Source organism: Phascolarctos cinereus, unplaced genomic scaffold (genome assembly GCF_003287225.1).
Source record: "Phascolarctos cinereus isolate Bilbo 61053 unplaced genomic scaffold, phaCin_HiC Scaffold_3;HRSCAF=262, whole genome shotgun sequence".
NCBI classification, from domain to species: domain Eukaryota; kingdom Metazoa; phylum Chordata; class Mammalia; order Diprotodontia; family Phascolarctidae; genus Phascolarctos; species Phascolarctos cinereus.
The window spans coordinates 31,558,256-31,572,232 of NW_027555736.1; the positions used below are offsets into that span (position 1 = coordinate 31,558,256).

At 46.6% G+C, this 13,977-nt stretch overlaps 1 protein-coding gene across 1 annotated transcript in view; it reads left to right on the top strand.

Annotated features, from left to right (window-relative positions):
- LOC110200071 (uncharacterized) overlaps window positions 1–13,977 on the top strand; it is a 120,588-nt gene that overhangs the window by 3,764 nt on the left and 102,847 nt on the right. Inside the window, 3 exon segments of the mRNA XM_078150753.1 lie at window positions 2,157–2,192; window positions 7,494–7,520; window positions 11,761–11,811. Coding sequence (XP_078006879.1) covers window positions 11,782–11,811 — 30 coding nt within the window. The 5' untranslated portion in view covers window positions 2,157–2,192; window positions 7,494–7,520; window positions 11,761–11,781.

The following is a 13,977-nucleotide window of genomic DNA, read 5'->3' on the forward strand; positions in this document are numbered from 1 at the left end:
GTACCAGGCTCCATGCTGGGTGCTGGGGATACAATGACCAAAGCTTAACGATCCCTGCCTCCATGGAGTTATCCAAACACCTTTAGGAGAATCATTTCCTCATGGGCACTCTTGGCTTTCAAGAAGGTAGAGTGCTTTATTAAATGCAAATGATGCATCTTGACCCTAGCAACATAGACAAGATCCCAGCAGGGGAGTTTTTCCTAGTTACTCCCCATCGCCATTTTGACATAGACATCTCCTTATGCCTGCGATCCTCCCCGTTAGTCTTGCTGCTTTTCAGGTCACATCTAACCTCTGGAAGGGGCAGCAGACTCTGAGAGCAGGCCCCAGGGCTGCCCATGACTCACTCATTTTCCAGCTGGGCCATAGAACGCAGCAATTCCTCCAGCAGACACGCTTGGTCAGATACCATCTTGTTTTCTACGTTCAATTGATTTCCACTCTTCCTGGCCAGCAGTGAATTTCAGTTCCCCACCCAAAATTTACAAGGTCTGCATTTGTGTGATGGCAAAAAAATATTTTTTTACTGAGAGGAGCGGCAAACCCTCTATAAGGAGATTTCCAGAGTGGGAAGACGTAACCCCTGGCTACCAAACAAAGACGTTTTCCCAGAACAGCTGAATCTTGTGACTTGGCTGTGACTTTCCTGTCTTTTCTAAGGGTAGGAGATAGGGGGAAATGGGTAGAATTCCATTCATCTTCCTCAAATCATGAGGCTCTGGGGCAAGACCAAACCAGAGGTAGAAGGCTTGGGTTCTGTCCCCCACCTTTGCCAAGGGGAGTCTAATGGGCTGGCTGCCTTGATGTAGAGTTCCTTTTCTGTAAAATGAGTCCAACAGACCTCACCAATAAACACCACCTAGAGCTGTTAGGTCAGTGGGATGAAGGCCTTTATGAGCACCATTGGCAAGATGGGGTGGTGGAAGGACAGCTGGGTTTGGCTGGCTCCCAGCTCTGGCCCTGGTGACTTCCCACTCTGTGACTGTGAATGAGTCCCTGGAAGCTTCTGAGATAGAGATTCACTTGAATTCAATTCCACAAACACTCCCTAAGCCAGGCACTGGGCTGGGTACCGAAGATACAGAGGCAAAAAGCCAAAGAGCTTCTGCCCTCAAAGAGCTTCCATTCCATTGGGTAATATCTGCATTATTTATCTCATAAGGTTGTTAAGGAGAAAATGCTTTGTAAATAAGAAAATGCTATTTGGACAGGAATGATTATTTTTGTGGCTGGTGTAACCCTCTGGGATTGGAAGGGACCTCATATCAGCTATTCCAACCTCCTTGTTTTTACAGAAGAAGAAACTGAGGCATAGAGAGGGAAGATGGCTGGCCAAAATTCACACAGCTCAATAATGGGAGAACCCTGACTGGCATCTAGGTCACCTGACTCTTAATTTCTTTCCACCATTCATTCAGCAAGCATTTATTAAGCACCTACTATGTTCCAAACACTGTGCTAGGTGGTGGGGATACAAATATAAAAAAAGAAATAGGCCCCACCCTCGAGGAGCTTATATTCTATTGGGAGGAAATGACGTGTCCACAGATAAGAAAAGGAAAACATGTAGATAAAGTAAAGGGAAAGTATTATATATACAGATGCAATGTCAATAAGTATTTACCATAAATATATTATTTATACTTGAACAGTTGGTTCCTGATTAGTGGGAATAATGAACTCCTTGATGTGGTAGCATTAATCGAATTCACACTGAATATTTCTATAGGGCCAGAACCAATTAAAAGGAAAACTTCAAATAGTTTGAATTTGAACATATGCTAGCCCTTCAGGGGATCCATTAGCCACACTAATCAGGACCTCGCTGTATGAAATTTAAACATATACAAATTAAATTCAAATACAAAGTTAGGGAAGGCACTAATTACTGGTGGAGTCCATCACACTATGCCTGCTTGATGATGTGGTTTATATTCCAAACACATGGGTATTTTGTATATGTACCCATGGGCACCCACACAGGAAGGTGCCCACGTTCCAATTTGTCATTAGGCAGGGTATATGTGGCTGATCAGTGAAGCCATGATGTTCTCATGCCCAGTACACTGCCAGTGTGACTTCATTCCCTTGACTGAAGCCTGACTCCATCCCCCCATCCACCTCCATCTGATTTCTTTTGCCTTGCTCCTCAGGGAGACAAAGGCGCCCTTGGGATCCCAGGACGAGTGGTGAGTTGAAATCTGCATCTTCCTGCCTGTGTTGCCACATGCTTGCTTCTTGGCCCCACCATCCAGGTCATCAGTGTGGCAGTGGGTGAATCTAGACCCTATTCTGTCTAGGGAAGGATGGAGTCAGAGATCCCATCGGCAGGGTGGAGCAGGGCTCCTGTCCTCATTAGGACTTTTTTAGGAAGTCCCTTCACATAGATGTGTCCCATTATATGGCAGCCTCCACTAGGCAGAAACCTGCCATAACCTAATTCAGAACTGAGGAACAGATTCAAGATACATTCCCAGAAGACTCACATTAATAGAATTCATCTTGGACCATATGTGAGTCAGTTCTTTCACTCAAGGCCAATGGCTGATATTGAGGTCTCCTGGAGGTCCCACCTGGAGCTGTTATCAGCCCCAGTCAAGAAGAGCAGAAGTCAAAAAGAATATATACACCCACCTTCCCCATCCCTTTGCCCAAGGTCGATGTCCATCCAGGAGAAAAAGAAGCTTCACTTTCCAGAAACTGTCTTGACAGCTAACCTTTGGGGAAACCAGCTGTTCTGCAAAGCAAGATAGACTCCAACCAGCCAGTCATGTCAGACCCCCAAATTCAACCCTCAGTCCTCAGAACGTCTGTAAAAAGGCTGAGATCTATAATATTTTGGGATGAAAACCTCAAATGGAAAATAATAATAGTTAGAGCTTACATTTATATTAGCACATTTGGGTTTACAAAGTCCAGTACATGCATTAACTCATCAGATCCTCATGGCAGCCCTGGATTCCAGGAGCATAAGCATTATTATCCCCACTTGACAGATGAAGACACTGAGTTTCTGAGATGCTAAGCTTGCTCCCAAGTCATACAGTCCATAGGTGGCAGAGCCAGGGTGCAGAGTCAAGTCTCTTGATTCCAAGCCGGGGCTCTCTCTGCTCTCTCAAGCTGCCTCTCCACTGTCTGTCCTAAGAGAGCTCCTAGCAGTTCAGTTGCTTGCTCTTGGGTGGCTCTTCTCCATGGGGAAGGAGGACTGATCATTAGAACACGTGGTGCTGTCTCTCATCTCTGAGTGTCACCTAAAAGAGCCTAGGGGAGGACCAAGGGCCATGGACTAGCCCCATCTTGTGCCCTCAGCCCCTGCCAGGGACAGAAAGTGAGAGTTGACTGGATCCCTGCCAGGAATGCCAGCATATATTAGGGATGCTTTCTTATTGTCCTGCCAGCTCTCCCCCGTGGCTACCCACTACACTTCCATGGATAATTCCACCCCCGCCAGCTGCCAGCTCTGTCCTCTGGTTTGTCATCCTCCCTGGTCCATCCATCCACACCCAGCCCCTTATCCCACACCCACACCATCACTGGAGCAGACCCAATCAAATCAACCACGTCACTAGCCTTTTCCCCTGTGATCCCCACCTCCCAGACCAGAAACAGCTACTGAGATGATTACAGCAGCCTGGAGGGGATGAGTGCAATAATCTTCAAGTAGAGGCCAGAGGACCAAGTATTGGGATTATTATAAAGGAACTACATGTTTTTAATTAAAAACAAAAAACTTTAGACACCTGCTATGTGTGATATATTTTAATTTAGTTTGAAGTAGGGTTGGAAAATTCCAGGCACATTATTTCATTGGCATAGGAAGCACCTGGTAAAGAAATATGTTCAACCAACCAATGCCGATGGGCCAGTGTCACGGCTTCTCGTCCTACAGAGGTGACTGGGGCGTTGACAGCTAAGACACCTCTTCCTGGTCCCTCCAGCAATATCTCTCATAAGCACGATTTGAACCGAGGTCCTAAATCATAGGCCAGCTCATTGTCCACCAAGCCATTCTGCCTGTCTCTGAAATGAAAAATAAAACAGCTCCTTCCCTCCCGGAGCTTACACATTGCTGGTCATGTCAGGTCTGGGGGGGAACTATCAGTTCCCTGCCATCACTTCCAATGTGAAGTTTCTAGGATTCTGAGAGAGCAAGGAGTGCCATGATTTTTGTGAACTCAGTGATGTGTCCTCCCTGCCCCCACACTACCCCAAGAACTCTAAATTTAAATGTATTGAAATATATTTTAAAAAATGGAAACCCCCTTCCCTCCCCATCACTGCCAGGAACAGGACCTAACCCTAAATCCAATGGGGAGCCAAGCAGAAGAGAAAATGGGGTGTAGGGGAAAGCTCATTGGATTTGGGGCCAGAGGAGAGGGCTCTGATGCCTGCTACATATGTAATCTTAGACCAGTTGCTGAATCCCACTAAGCCTCAATTTCCCTTCTTTGTAAAAACAGGTTTGTAGATCAATCTGCAGGGGACCTTTGGGGCTGAGTCTGACCTCATTTTACAAATGAGAAAACCAAGACTCAGAGGGAAGGCATTTGACCAAGGTCATACAACCTAGTAATCAGCATAGGACTTTTCTTCCTTACTTCATGAGAAAGTGCTTTGTGAATCCTAAGGCACTATGGAAATGAATCTGCTATTATTGTCATTATTATTATCATCATCATCATCATCATTAGCACACTGTCACAGCTGGCCAGCCTATGCTGTAGACAGTGCTTGAAGTAAGGAGCAGATGTTAACCCCCTCCCTCTTTTAGTTTATTTTCAGGGAGGCCCAAACCCATCCCACCAGTCAGCAGATGGACCTAATAGAATCCCTGCACAAACAATCCAGCTTCCTTATTTCTCTAATGGAAACACTAGCCAAATCATCCCACTTCCTCTTCCCTCTCTTACCTCAAGCCCCCAGCACTACCTTTTGCCAAGCAAAGCAGAGAAGGCATTTCCCCTCTGGTCCTTCAACGCTGGGGGCAGGAACGGGTCGTCTCACACTCTGCACTGAGAACACAAGTAGCTGGTCCCATTGTAGAAAGCCACATGGTCAGAGGGACTTAAGAGCCAGAAGGGGCCTTAGAGAGCACCTAGTTAGTCCTCCTTTTACAGGGAAGGAAACCGAGACCTGGAATAGTCAGATATGGATTCCCCGAAGACAAAGCTCAGCATATTGTAATGGAGAGAATGCTAAATTTTGAGTCAGGAAGAATGAGGTTCAAATTCCCAACTATATAACCAAAAATAACCAGCTCACCCTCTCTGAGCCTCAATTTCTTCATCTGTAAAATGGGGATGATAATAACAGCACCTGCTTCAGAGTTGTTGTGAGGGTCAGAGGGGGTGATGTATGACTTTGAGTGTTGGCTTTGCCAACCTCAAATCACTGTGCAAATGTGAACTGTGATAATCGATGAATTAGGAAAAACCCAGTCCTTCTATCCATTCCACCTCCCACTGTGGGGACCGAGTGTTATACAAGGTGGAAGTTTCTTTATGTCCTCCAGTGTCTACTGGCTTTTAAAGCTTGTTTTCAGCCTAGCCAGTGCATCCTATTTCCTGAATGCTTCATGAGGCTGCCTGCCTGGGATGCAGGGTCCTGTGATGGTGTAAATTCAGTGACTGTAGGGCTGGGTAAGCTAGAGCTGGAAGGGACCTTGGAGGTTCTCGATAGTAATCCAGCCCTCTCATAGAGCCGAGAGAACTGAGGACCAGAGAACGGGAGAGGTGGAGTCCAGGTCACACTGCCAGTAAGTGGTGGAGCCAAGGTTTGAACCTTGGACTCCTCACTGCATCCAGAGCTTTCTCTGCTCTCCTGCAGTCGTCCTGAGGTGCATTATATGATGGCATTAACCCTTCCCTGGCTAGGAGGAGGGGGAATTAAGGTTGTTCTTTAATCATTTTGTCAACTGAGGGGTCTTTGATCAGCCTGCCCCCTCCCTGTCCTGCCTGCTTGGTCCCAAACCTCCATCTGTCCAGATAGTCATTGACTGGCCATCCATCATTCCTCCACTGCCTTCCCATCCTGCTTCTCAAGTCCATCCGTGGCTTGGTTGACTGCCAAAGCACTGACCTGCTGGGATGCTTGTGCTCCCTGCTTGACACACTTGACCATGACAGCCGAGTCCCAAGAGGGCTTTCCCTCCCACCAGAGCTCCTCATCCCAGGCAGGAAACTGTTTCTGGCTAGCTTTTCTGATCTAGATGTGACTTCTTCCAACACACACACACACACACACACACACACACACACACACACACACACACACACACTTTTTGTCAATCCCAATCTTTCTCTCTCTCTCTCTCTCTCTCTCTCTCTCTCTCTCTCTCTCTCTCTCTCTCTCTCCTCTCTCTCCCTCTCTCTGTCTCATATCCACACACATACACACACAAACACACTTTTCTCCATCCCAATCTTTCTCTCCTCTCTCTCTCTCTCTCTCTCTCTCTCTCTCTCTCTCTCTCTCTCTCTCTCTCTCTCTCTCTCTCTCCCTCTCTCTGTCTCATATCCACACACATACACACACAAACACACTTTTTTCCATCCCAATCTTTCTCTCCTCTCTCTCTCTCTCTCTCTCTCTCTCTCACACACACACACACACACACCACACACACACACACACACACACACGCTTGATGAATCTCTTACTGAGTGCCAAGCTACCATTGGGTACACCTCGATCTACCAGTTTTTCCTCCTGTAACAGAACAAGTCATAGCCTAGGGGTGGAGACAGGAACCAGGATTATCCTGGTGATTTCACTGCCATCAGGCATTCCCAGATGAGGAGACTCCCTCTTCCAATGCGGGTCAGCACATTCTCTGCAGCTTATTGCTCTAGAGTTGCCTAGAGCACTGAGAGATTACATAGTTACACAATCCTTATATCTCATAGGCAAGATCTGAACCCAGGTCTTCCTGGCAAAGCCAGATCTCTAACCATTATAACAAGCTATCTCTGACAATGATAATTAGTGACAATGATGGCTCCCATTTCCAAAACACTTTTGAAATTCATTCCTCATGACCACCCCTTGAGGTAGGTCATGCAAGCATTATTATCCCCATATTACAGATGAGGAACCTGAGGCTGAGAGGTGCAATTACTTGGCCAGGGTCATGCAGCCCAAGTCGGGATTTGAAGTCAGATTTCCTAGCCTTCAGTCTGACATTCTTTCCTTACACCCCAATGCGAGTGGCCTGAGGAGTTCGTGGCCAGCAGGCTGAGGAGTGTGCCTTCCCCCTCCTCATACAGACATGAGCTTGTTTGAACACAGAACCCAGCCTGCCCCTGCAGCTGCCTTGTCTCTTTTGTCGTGGCTGGGGATGGGGCATGCCCCAGGGGTCAGCGTGCCATCGAGATTGATTTCTCCATTTGTCTCTCTCTTTTCTCTCCATCCTCCTTCCTCGCCTCCTGTGTGTCCTCCCTCCATCTTCCCTTCACCCTGTTTTACATTGTGGCTGGTGTAACTGACCCCAGGGACTCAAGGGCCAACCAGGAGAGAAGGTGAGTCGGTTCTTTCCTGATTGTACTCCTTCCCCTCTTCTGGGCCCTTCTGCCCTCCCACGGCCCCAAGGACTCTTGGGAAAGACTAAGGAAAAAATTCACACGAAAGACCTTAGAGGCCACCCAGTCCAGCCCCCCCATTTTACAGAGAGTGAAACTGAGGCCCAGACAGGGAAACAACTTATGGAAGATTATAGAAGTAGAACACATCAGAGACAGGATTTGATCCTGAGTCTCCTGGGTCCTATGACCTACAAGCTGCAAGGAAGCAGATTTGATTTTAGGGTATTGGGAATCAGAGCTCTCCAAAAGCAGAATGAACTATAGATAAGTCACTACCATTGACTAAGGTCTTCAGCAAGGCTTGAATGGTCCCCGTAGTGGGGGAGGAACGGGGGGGGGGGTGGCATAGAGGGGATTCCCGATCTCCTACCAGTTGGACCCTGGAGGCTGTTTGTAGTTCTGAGGCTGATTCAGTGACTCCAAATCCCTCATTCCTTCATGGTACAGTTTATTGCCTTGAAACTTTGTATGAGCCAGACCATCACATCTGCTCTCTCTGTGCCCTCTGACCCCAGCAGTCAGGCCAAATCATTCCACCCCCCTCCGATCTCCCAGCCTGGTTGTTTTGATTTCATTCATCCCACTACTAATATTGTTCTCCAGACTGGGTCAGGAAACGAGGGCTGGTCTTTCAGGCTCTTGGGATAACACTAGCTTCCTCCTCCTTCTCCTACCCACCCCCTTTCTCCCCTTTCCCATATATACCACAACTGGCCATGTGGGCACTCGGGGCACAGATCTCTCACTGCCAAACCCACCTCATTGGATTCCTTGGACAAGGCAGATACTTTGTTCCCAGAGCAAGGAGGGCTGGGGCCTCTGCTCCTGTGCCCCCCCCCTTTTTGTGCATCCAGGCCATCATTTCCCTGGGGGGAGGGATGGTCTTTTTGATGATATTGAGACTAAGAAATCCAGAGCCTTCAGTTCACTCTCTTAAGAGATAAGCTTTCCTTGGGGAAATGGACAGTGATTTAGACACTGAGAAACAAAAATGACCACATTGAAGTAGAAAGATGACTTCTAGAGACAAACTTCTTAAAGCCCTATGATCTTTTTAAAAAATTGATTCTTTTCCCACATCCTGCATCTTCTCCTCCCAGCTCTGGTCTCTTCTCTGTCTCTAGGCTCCCTCATGGAGAGCAGAACAGGGAGACACAGAATTTGGATATTTTGTAGGTCACCATTTAGTGTGGGTCAGAAAGCATCAGCTAGGATGACCTCGAACATCCCTCTTCTACGGCCTTTGCTAAATCCTGTCTGCCCTGGTGCTTCTCCCTTCCCCTTTTCAGCCCTACTCTTGTTACTGGCTCCAATCCAGCTTAGCCCCAGGATATGGGTTTGGAACTGTTCTAGACCACCTTGGACCTAAGCACCCAATAGTCCACACACTCCAAGAGTGGGCTCTAAACTCACTTTATACTTAAGCACTATGGAGGGAGCCCCAGGCAGTCTGGTATGGCAGAAAGAGCCCTGGCTTTGGCTCCTTCCTATTCTTGCAAGCATGGACAAAGTCACATAATCTATTTGGGCCTCAGTTTCCTCACTTATAAAAATGAAGGGGTTGGGCTGTCTCTCCCAGCTCTCCATCTGTGGTCCCATGATCTCTAAGGTCTCCTCCAGCTCTAAATCCTGTGATATTATGAGTAACCCAGATTCCCCAAGAGCAAGTACAGAAAGTTGAGAACCCCCCTAACCCCGCATTCACACCAGGACTGGACCAGATCTGAACTGGCTTGTGAGGAACTGCAGAGAGGAAGGCAGTGAAGTCCATTTTTCCTTATTCATTATCCCCAGTATTTTCATGGGGAGAAAGCCATCACCTCAGACTATAGTGCCCCTCAGTCTGAGATCCTGTAAAATGGGTTGGCTCAGCCAGCTATGCTCTGTGCTTTGGAATCCTCAGCTAGGATGATCTTTAAGAGGTTTGTTGCATGGAAATGAGTGTCATCATTTAGGAGATTGCTCAAAGAATCAGTCCCTCAAGGGTCCAGAATTTGTGAAACGTGGACCTTAGGGGTCATCTAATCTAGCACCCTCATTTTATAGATGACTGATTAACAGACTGTCAATGTACTGCCCCTGCTGCCCACCCCCCACCACACACACTTGCATGATGAAGAAACAAGAAAAGAAAATCCAGGCTTTGTTGGGATCAGATTGTTTTCAGTGTGCCCATTTTGCCCTCAAGCAAGCAAGCATTTATTAAGTGCTTACTGCGTGCCAGGCACTGTGCTAGTTTCTGGGAACACAAAGGCCAAAATGAAGACTACCTGCCCCAAGAAGGTTACAGAAGCAGGACAAGAGCAGGGCTTGCAAGATCCCTGCACCTGTCCTTCCAGGGAGCTGGCCAGGCCTATTCTGGGGTTGGTCCCATAATACCTTACCAGGCTCACAATGCCTCTGCACATCATTTTATTGAATCTGAGCTCAGTTGAAAGAAGGAGCACTAGGTCTAGAGTCACGTGGCCTGGCCTCAAGAGCTGCCTCGTATACCACCGATGCGACCTTAGGCAAGTCACTGTATGATAGGAATATTGAACTAGGTGGCCTCTGGTGGAGGTCCCTTCCAGCCCTAGCCTTATGATCCTTTGGGTGGAGTGGACTTTCTGAGAAGTACTGACAACACTCCTCGATCTAGAAAAATTGGCCAGGGCTGCCTAGATGTGGTCCATGGGATCTCTCGATGTTTGGTTCTGCAGGTATCCCAGGAAGCATATTTTAATGCTGCCCACCTGTTGTTTCATCATCTCCTTTTGGGGGGTTAGTTTTCTTGACCCCAAAATACTAAAAAAGTAGGCACCTGGGATCTCATCTCTTAGCTCATTTGAGGGAATTTCTCAGCTGTCACCTCCCACTTCTTTCAATGTTCAGGGCTCTGTGCTTTTGTTAGCATGTATATTTGTCTCCCTATATACATCAGAGTCTTTTTAGGAAATGGTGGTTGGTCTTCCAATAAGGCCTGGTAAGCGCTGTGCTTAATTAACGCTTCTTGATTGGTGAGTCTCTTTGAAGGGAATGAGGTTGGTCTTCCAGCAACAGACTGAGTCATTCTTCACATCCATACTTGAAACCTTTTAGCTTTAGTGAGACCCAAGGTCACCTACATACCCACCACAGTGAAACATTGGGGTAGGTTTTAGTGGAAACGTGCCTCAAACTAAGCCCCAAAGGCACTGAGCCATAAGAGATCTCCTTGAAGCTTCACCCATGACCTTGTGAAGGCTGCCTTCTAACCTTGAAGTCCTCAAGGGATGGCTTCACCTCTGAGTCATGGAGCTTGCATATCTGGAGATAGAACCAAGTTGGCTCTTATTCATAGTAGAAGTTATAGCAGAGTTAGGGTGGGGCTGCACTTTGTGGGGTCTTGAGAAAGCATCATGTCAGGAGATACCCCAGTATAGTGGAAAAAGCCCTGGCTTTGCATTCAGAGGACCTGGATTCAAATCTCATCTCTGATATTTATTACCTGTATGACCTTGGACAAGTCCCTTGATCTCTATGGACCTCAGTTTCTTCATCTGTAAAATGAAGGTATTGAACTAGATGACCTCCCAGCTCTAGACTCTTGAGGTAGGCCACAGTGATAAAATTGCTGGGGCAGACACCAGAGCTCATGGGTACCTTGGCCTTCCCATTATTCCTTTCTCTTATCGAATCACTGGGACCCATATCCTTTCTCTGCTCTGGCTCCAGGCTCATGGTTCTTGTCACTTTCCCTGGGTTTAATCTTGGTTAGGGATCTTCTTACCTCTCATGCCTCACTTACCCATTGTTTCTTCTGCTCTTCCTCTCTTCCTTTCTTTCTATGCCCCTTTTTCCTCTTTTCTCGCCCTCTCTCTATTTCTCCAACATTCCTTTCTGGCATTTCTCTTTGTCTTTCCATCTCATCACTTTCCTTCTTCTCTTCCCTCACTTTCCAGTCCTCTTCCTTTTCTCCTATCTGTTTTTGTCCCTTTCTCTATCAATTCTCCCTCTTTTTCCCTGTTTCTCTTTTCTCTTCTTTCTTTCTCTATCATTCTTTCAATCTTCTCTGTGAACCTTCCTTACTATCTCTTTATTTTCTGTCTCTGTCTCTATGTCTCTGTTTTTCTTTCTTGTTGTCTCTATCTCTGTCTCTTTCTCTCTCCCCATCTTTCCCTCTGCCTCTCTTCGTTTCTTTCTCTTCATGCCTTCACAGGGAGCCCCAGGAGATGCTGGAATGTCTATTATTGGTCCTCGTGGTCCCCCGGTAAGTTGCTTCCTCTTCTCTTTTTCAATTCTTTTTTTTTTGGCTAGGCAATGGGGTTAAGTGACTTGCCCAGGGTCACACAGCTAGTAAGTGTTATGTGTCTGAGGCCAGATTTGAACTCAAGTCCTCCTGACTTCAGGGCCAGTGCTCTATCCACTGCACCACCTAGCTGCTCCTTTCCTCTTCTCTTTTGGAATGTGGTTAGGGCTGTGGGTGAGCTACTGAATAAGACTTGGGGAGAGGGGGGCAGAAGGGAGAGCTCAGTCGCCGAGCTCCCTCTGGGCAGGGCAGCCACAACATGTGATGTGGCTTAGTAGATGGGGCCAGATTGATGTTGTTGTCCAAAAAATGGGTCCTGACTAAATATAACCAAATTATAGCCTCGTGCAAGGGTTTGGGAGGCTTTGCCAGGCTGGGCCCTTCAGTCACAGAGCTGCTGTTAGTGGCAAGAAGGAAGAAGGCACAGCCTTCTATGGCAGGCTGAACTCCAACCTCGCCGTGGGTCTACCCCGGGCTCTGACGCACCAGAAGGTATTCAACCTTTCAGGAGCCATGGCCCATGGGGCTGGCTCCCAGAGCACACAGTTCAGGCCTAAATCTAAGCAGTCTCCTTTGTAAGGTATGCATCTGCCCCCTACTCTGGGTCTGGTTTAGGATGGCCTCTGCTCCGTAACAAGGCAAGAGGCTTCCATCCTGATCCTCAGAATGAGGTTTCTTTAGGAACAGAAGCAAAGGCAGAAACTTCCTGCTAGGCTCAGCCACAGTATTAAAACAGCAGGATTTCCCAACACCTCCTCACTCCAGCACCTTCTCGCTTAATCATTTCCTATTCATCCTGTATATGCTTGCTTTGTATGTATTTGTGTGCATGGCGTCTCTCCCATTAGGTTGTAAGCTCCTTGAGGGCAGGGGCTGTCTTTTGCCTCTTTTTGAATCCCCAAGTGCTTCGCACAGGGCCTGGCACATAGGAGGCACTTTATAAACATTTATTGGCTGAATAAATGAATGTTACAGATTGGTGTTCACGAACCAAGCTGTAACCATGGGTTTTACATAGATTTGGAAGAGTCCATGGAATATAGAACATAGAATGCCACTGTTCCTAAGAATCTGTGAACATGGAATGTTCAGTCTGGAAACAGGGGTTTACTGTAAACAGCTCAAACCAGCTCATGAAACATGGTTGTTAAATTTTCAGCATGAGTATTTATGCCTTGGAAACTGGCAAAAACTACAAAGCCTCAGTTTCCTTATCTGCACAATGGGGATAATAATAGCACCTACCTCCCAGTATTATTGAGAGGATAAAGTGAGATATTTGTAAAGCACTTTGCAAACCTTAAGGTGTCACATAAATGCTAGTTGTTATTACACAGAAGGCTTCCAGATAAGGTAGTAGCTAGATTCTAGTCTAGTCTAGTCAGTACTGTACTGGTCTTAGAGTCAAGAAGATTTGAGTTCATTCTGCCCCCAAACACTAGTTAGCTGTGTGACCCTGGACAATCACTTGATTTCTCTGTGCCTCAGTTTCCTCATCTGTAAAATGGAGATAGCTATTTTAAAGATCAAAGAAGATAATGTATATGAAGTGCTTTGAAAACCTTAAAGAACTGTGTAAAGTATAATAGTAATTATTATTATTAGCAGTAGCACAGCTGGGATTCTAACCTAGGACTTGCAATATTCTTTTCTCTATACCATACTGATAATTTTACCTGGCCATGATGAAAATTAGCTTCTGCATATGCCATGTGTAACATTTCTCACTTGGCCCCCTAGGAAGGCTCTTCCTCTTAAGAATCTTCCAGTTGCTTGGCTTCTCAAGGAGGATGGGTAGAGAAGGAGGAAGGGATAAAATTTGGAAACCAAAGTTTTAAAAAACAAATGTTAAAAAATTTTTCACACGTAACTGGGAAATAAGATATACAGGCAATGGGGTATAGAAATCTACCCTGCCCTATAGGAAAATAGAAGGGGAAAGGGATAAGAGAAGGGAGGGCAAACTAGGGGAAGGGGTATTCAGAGTGCACACCATCTTGGGGTGGGGGAGGGACGAGATGGGGAGAAAATTTGGAACTCAAAATCTTGTGGAAGTGAATGTTGAAAACTAAAAATAAATAAATTAATAATAATAATAAAGAATCTTTCCTCCTCCTGCTCCCTAAG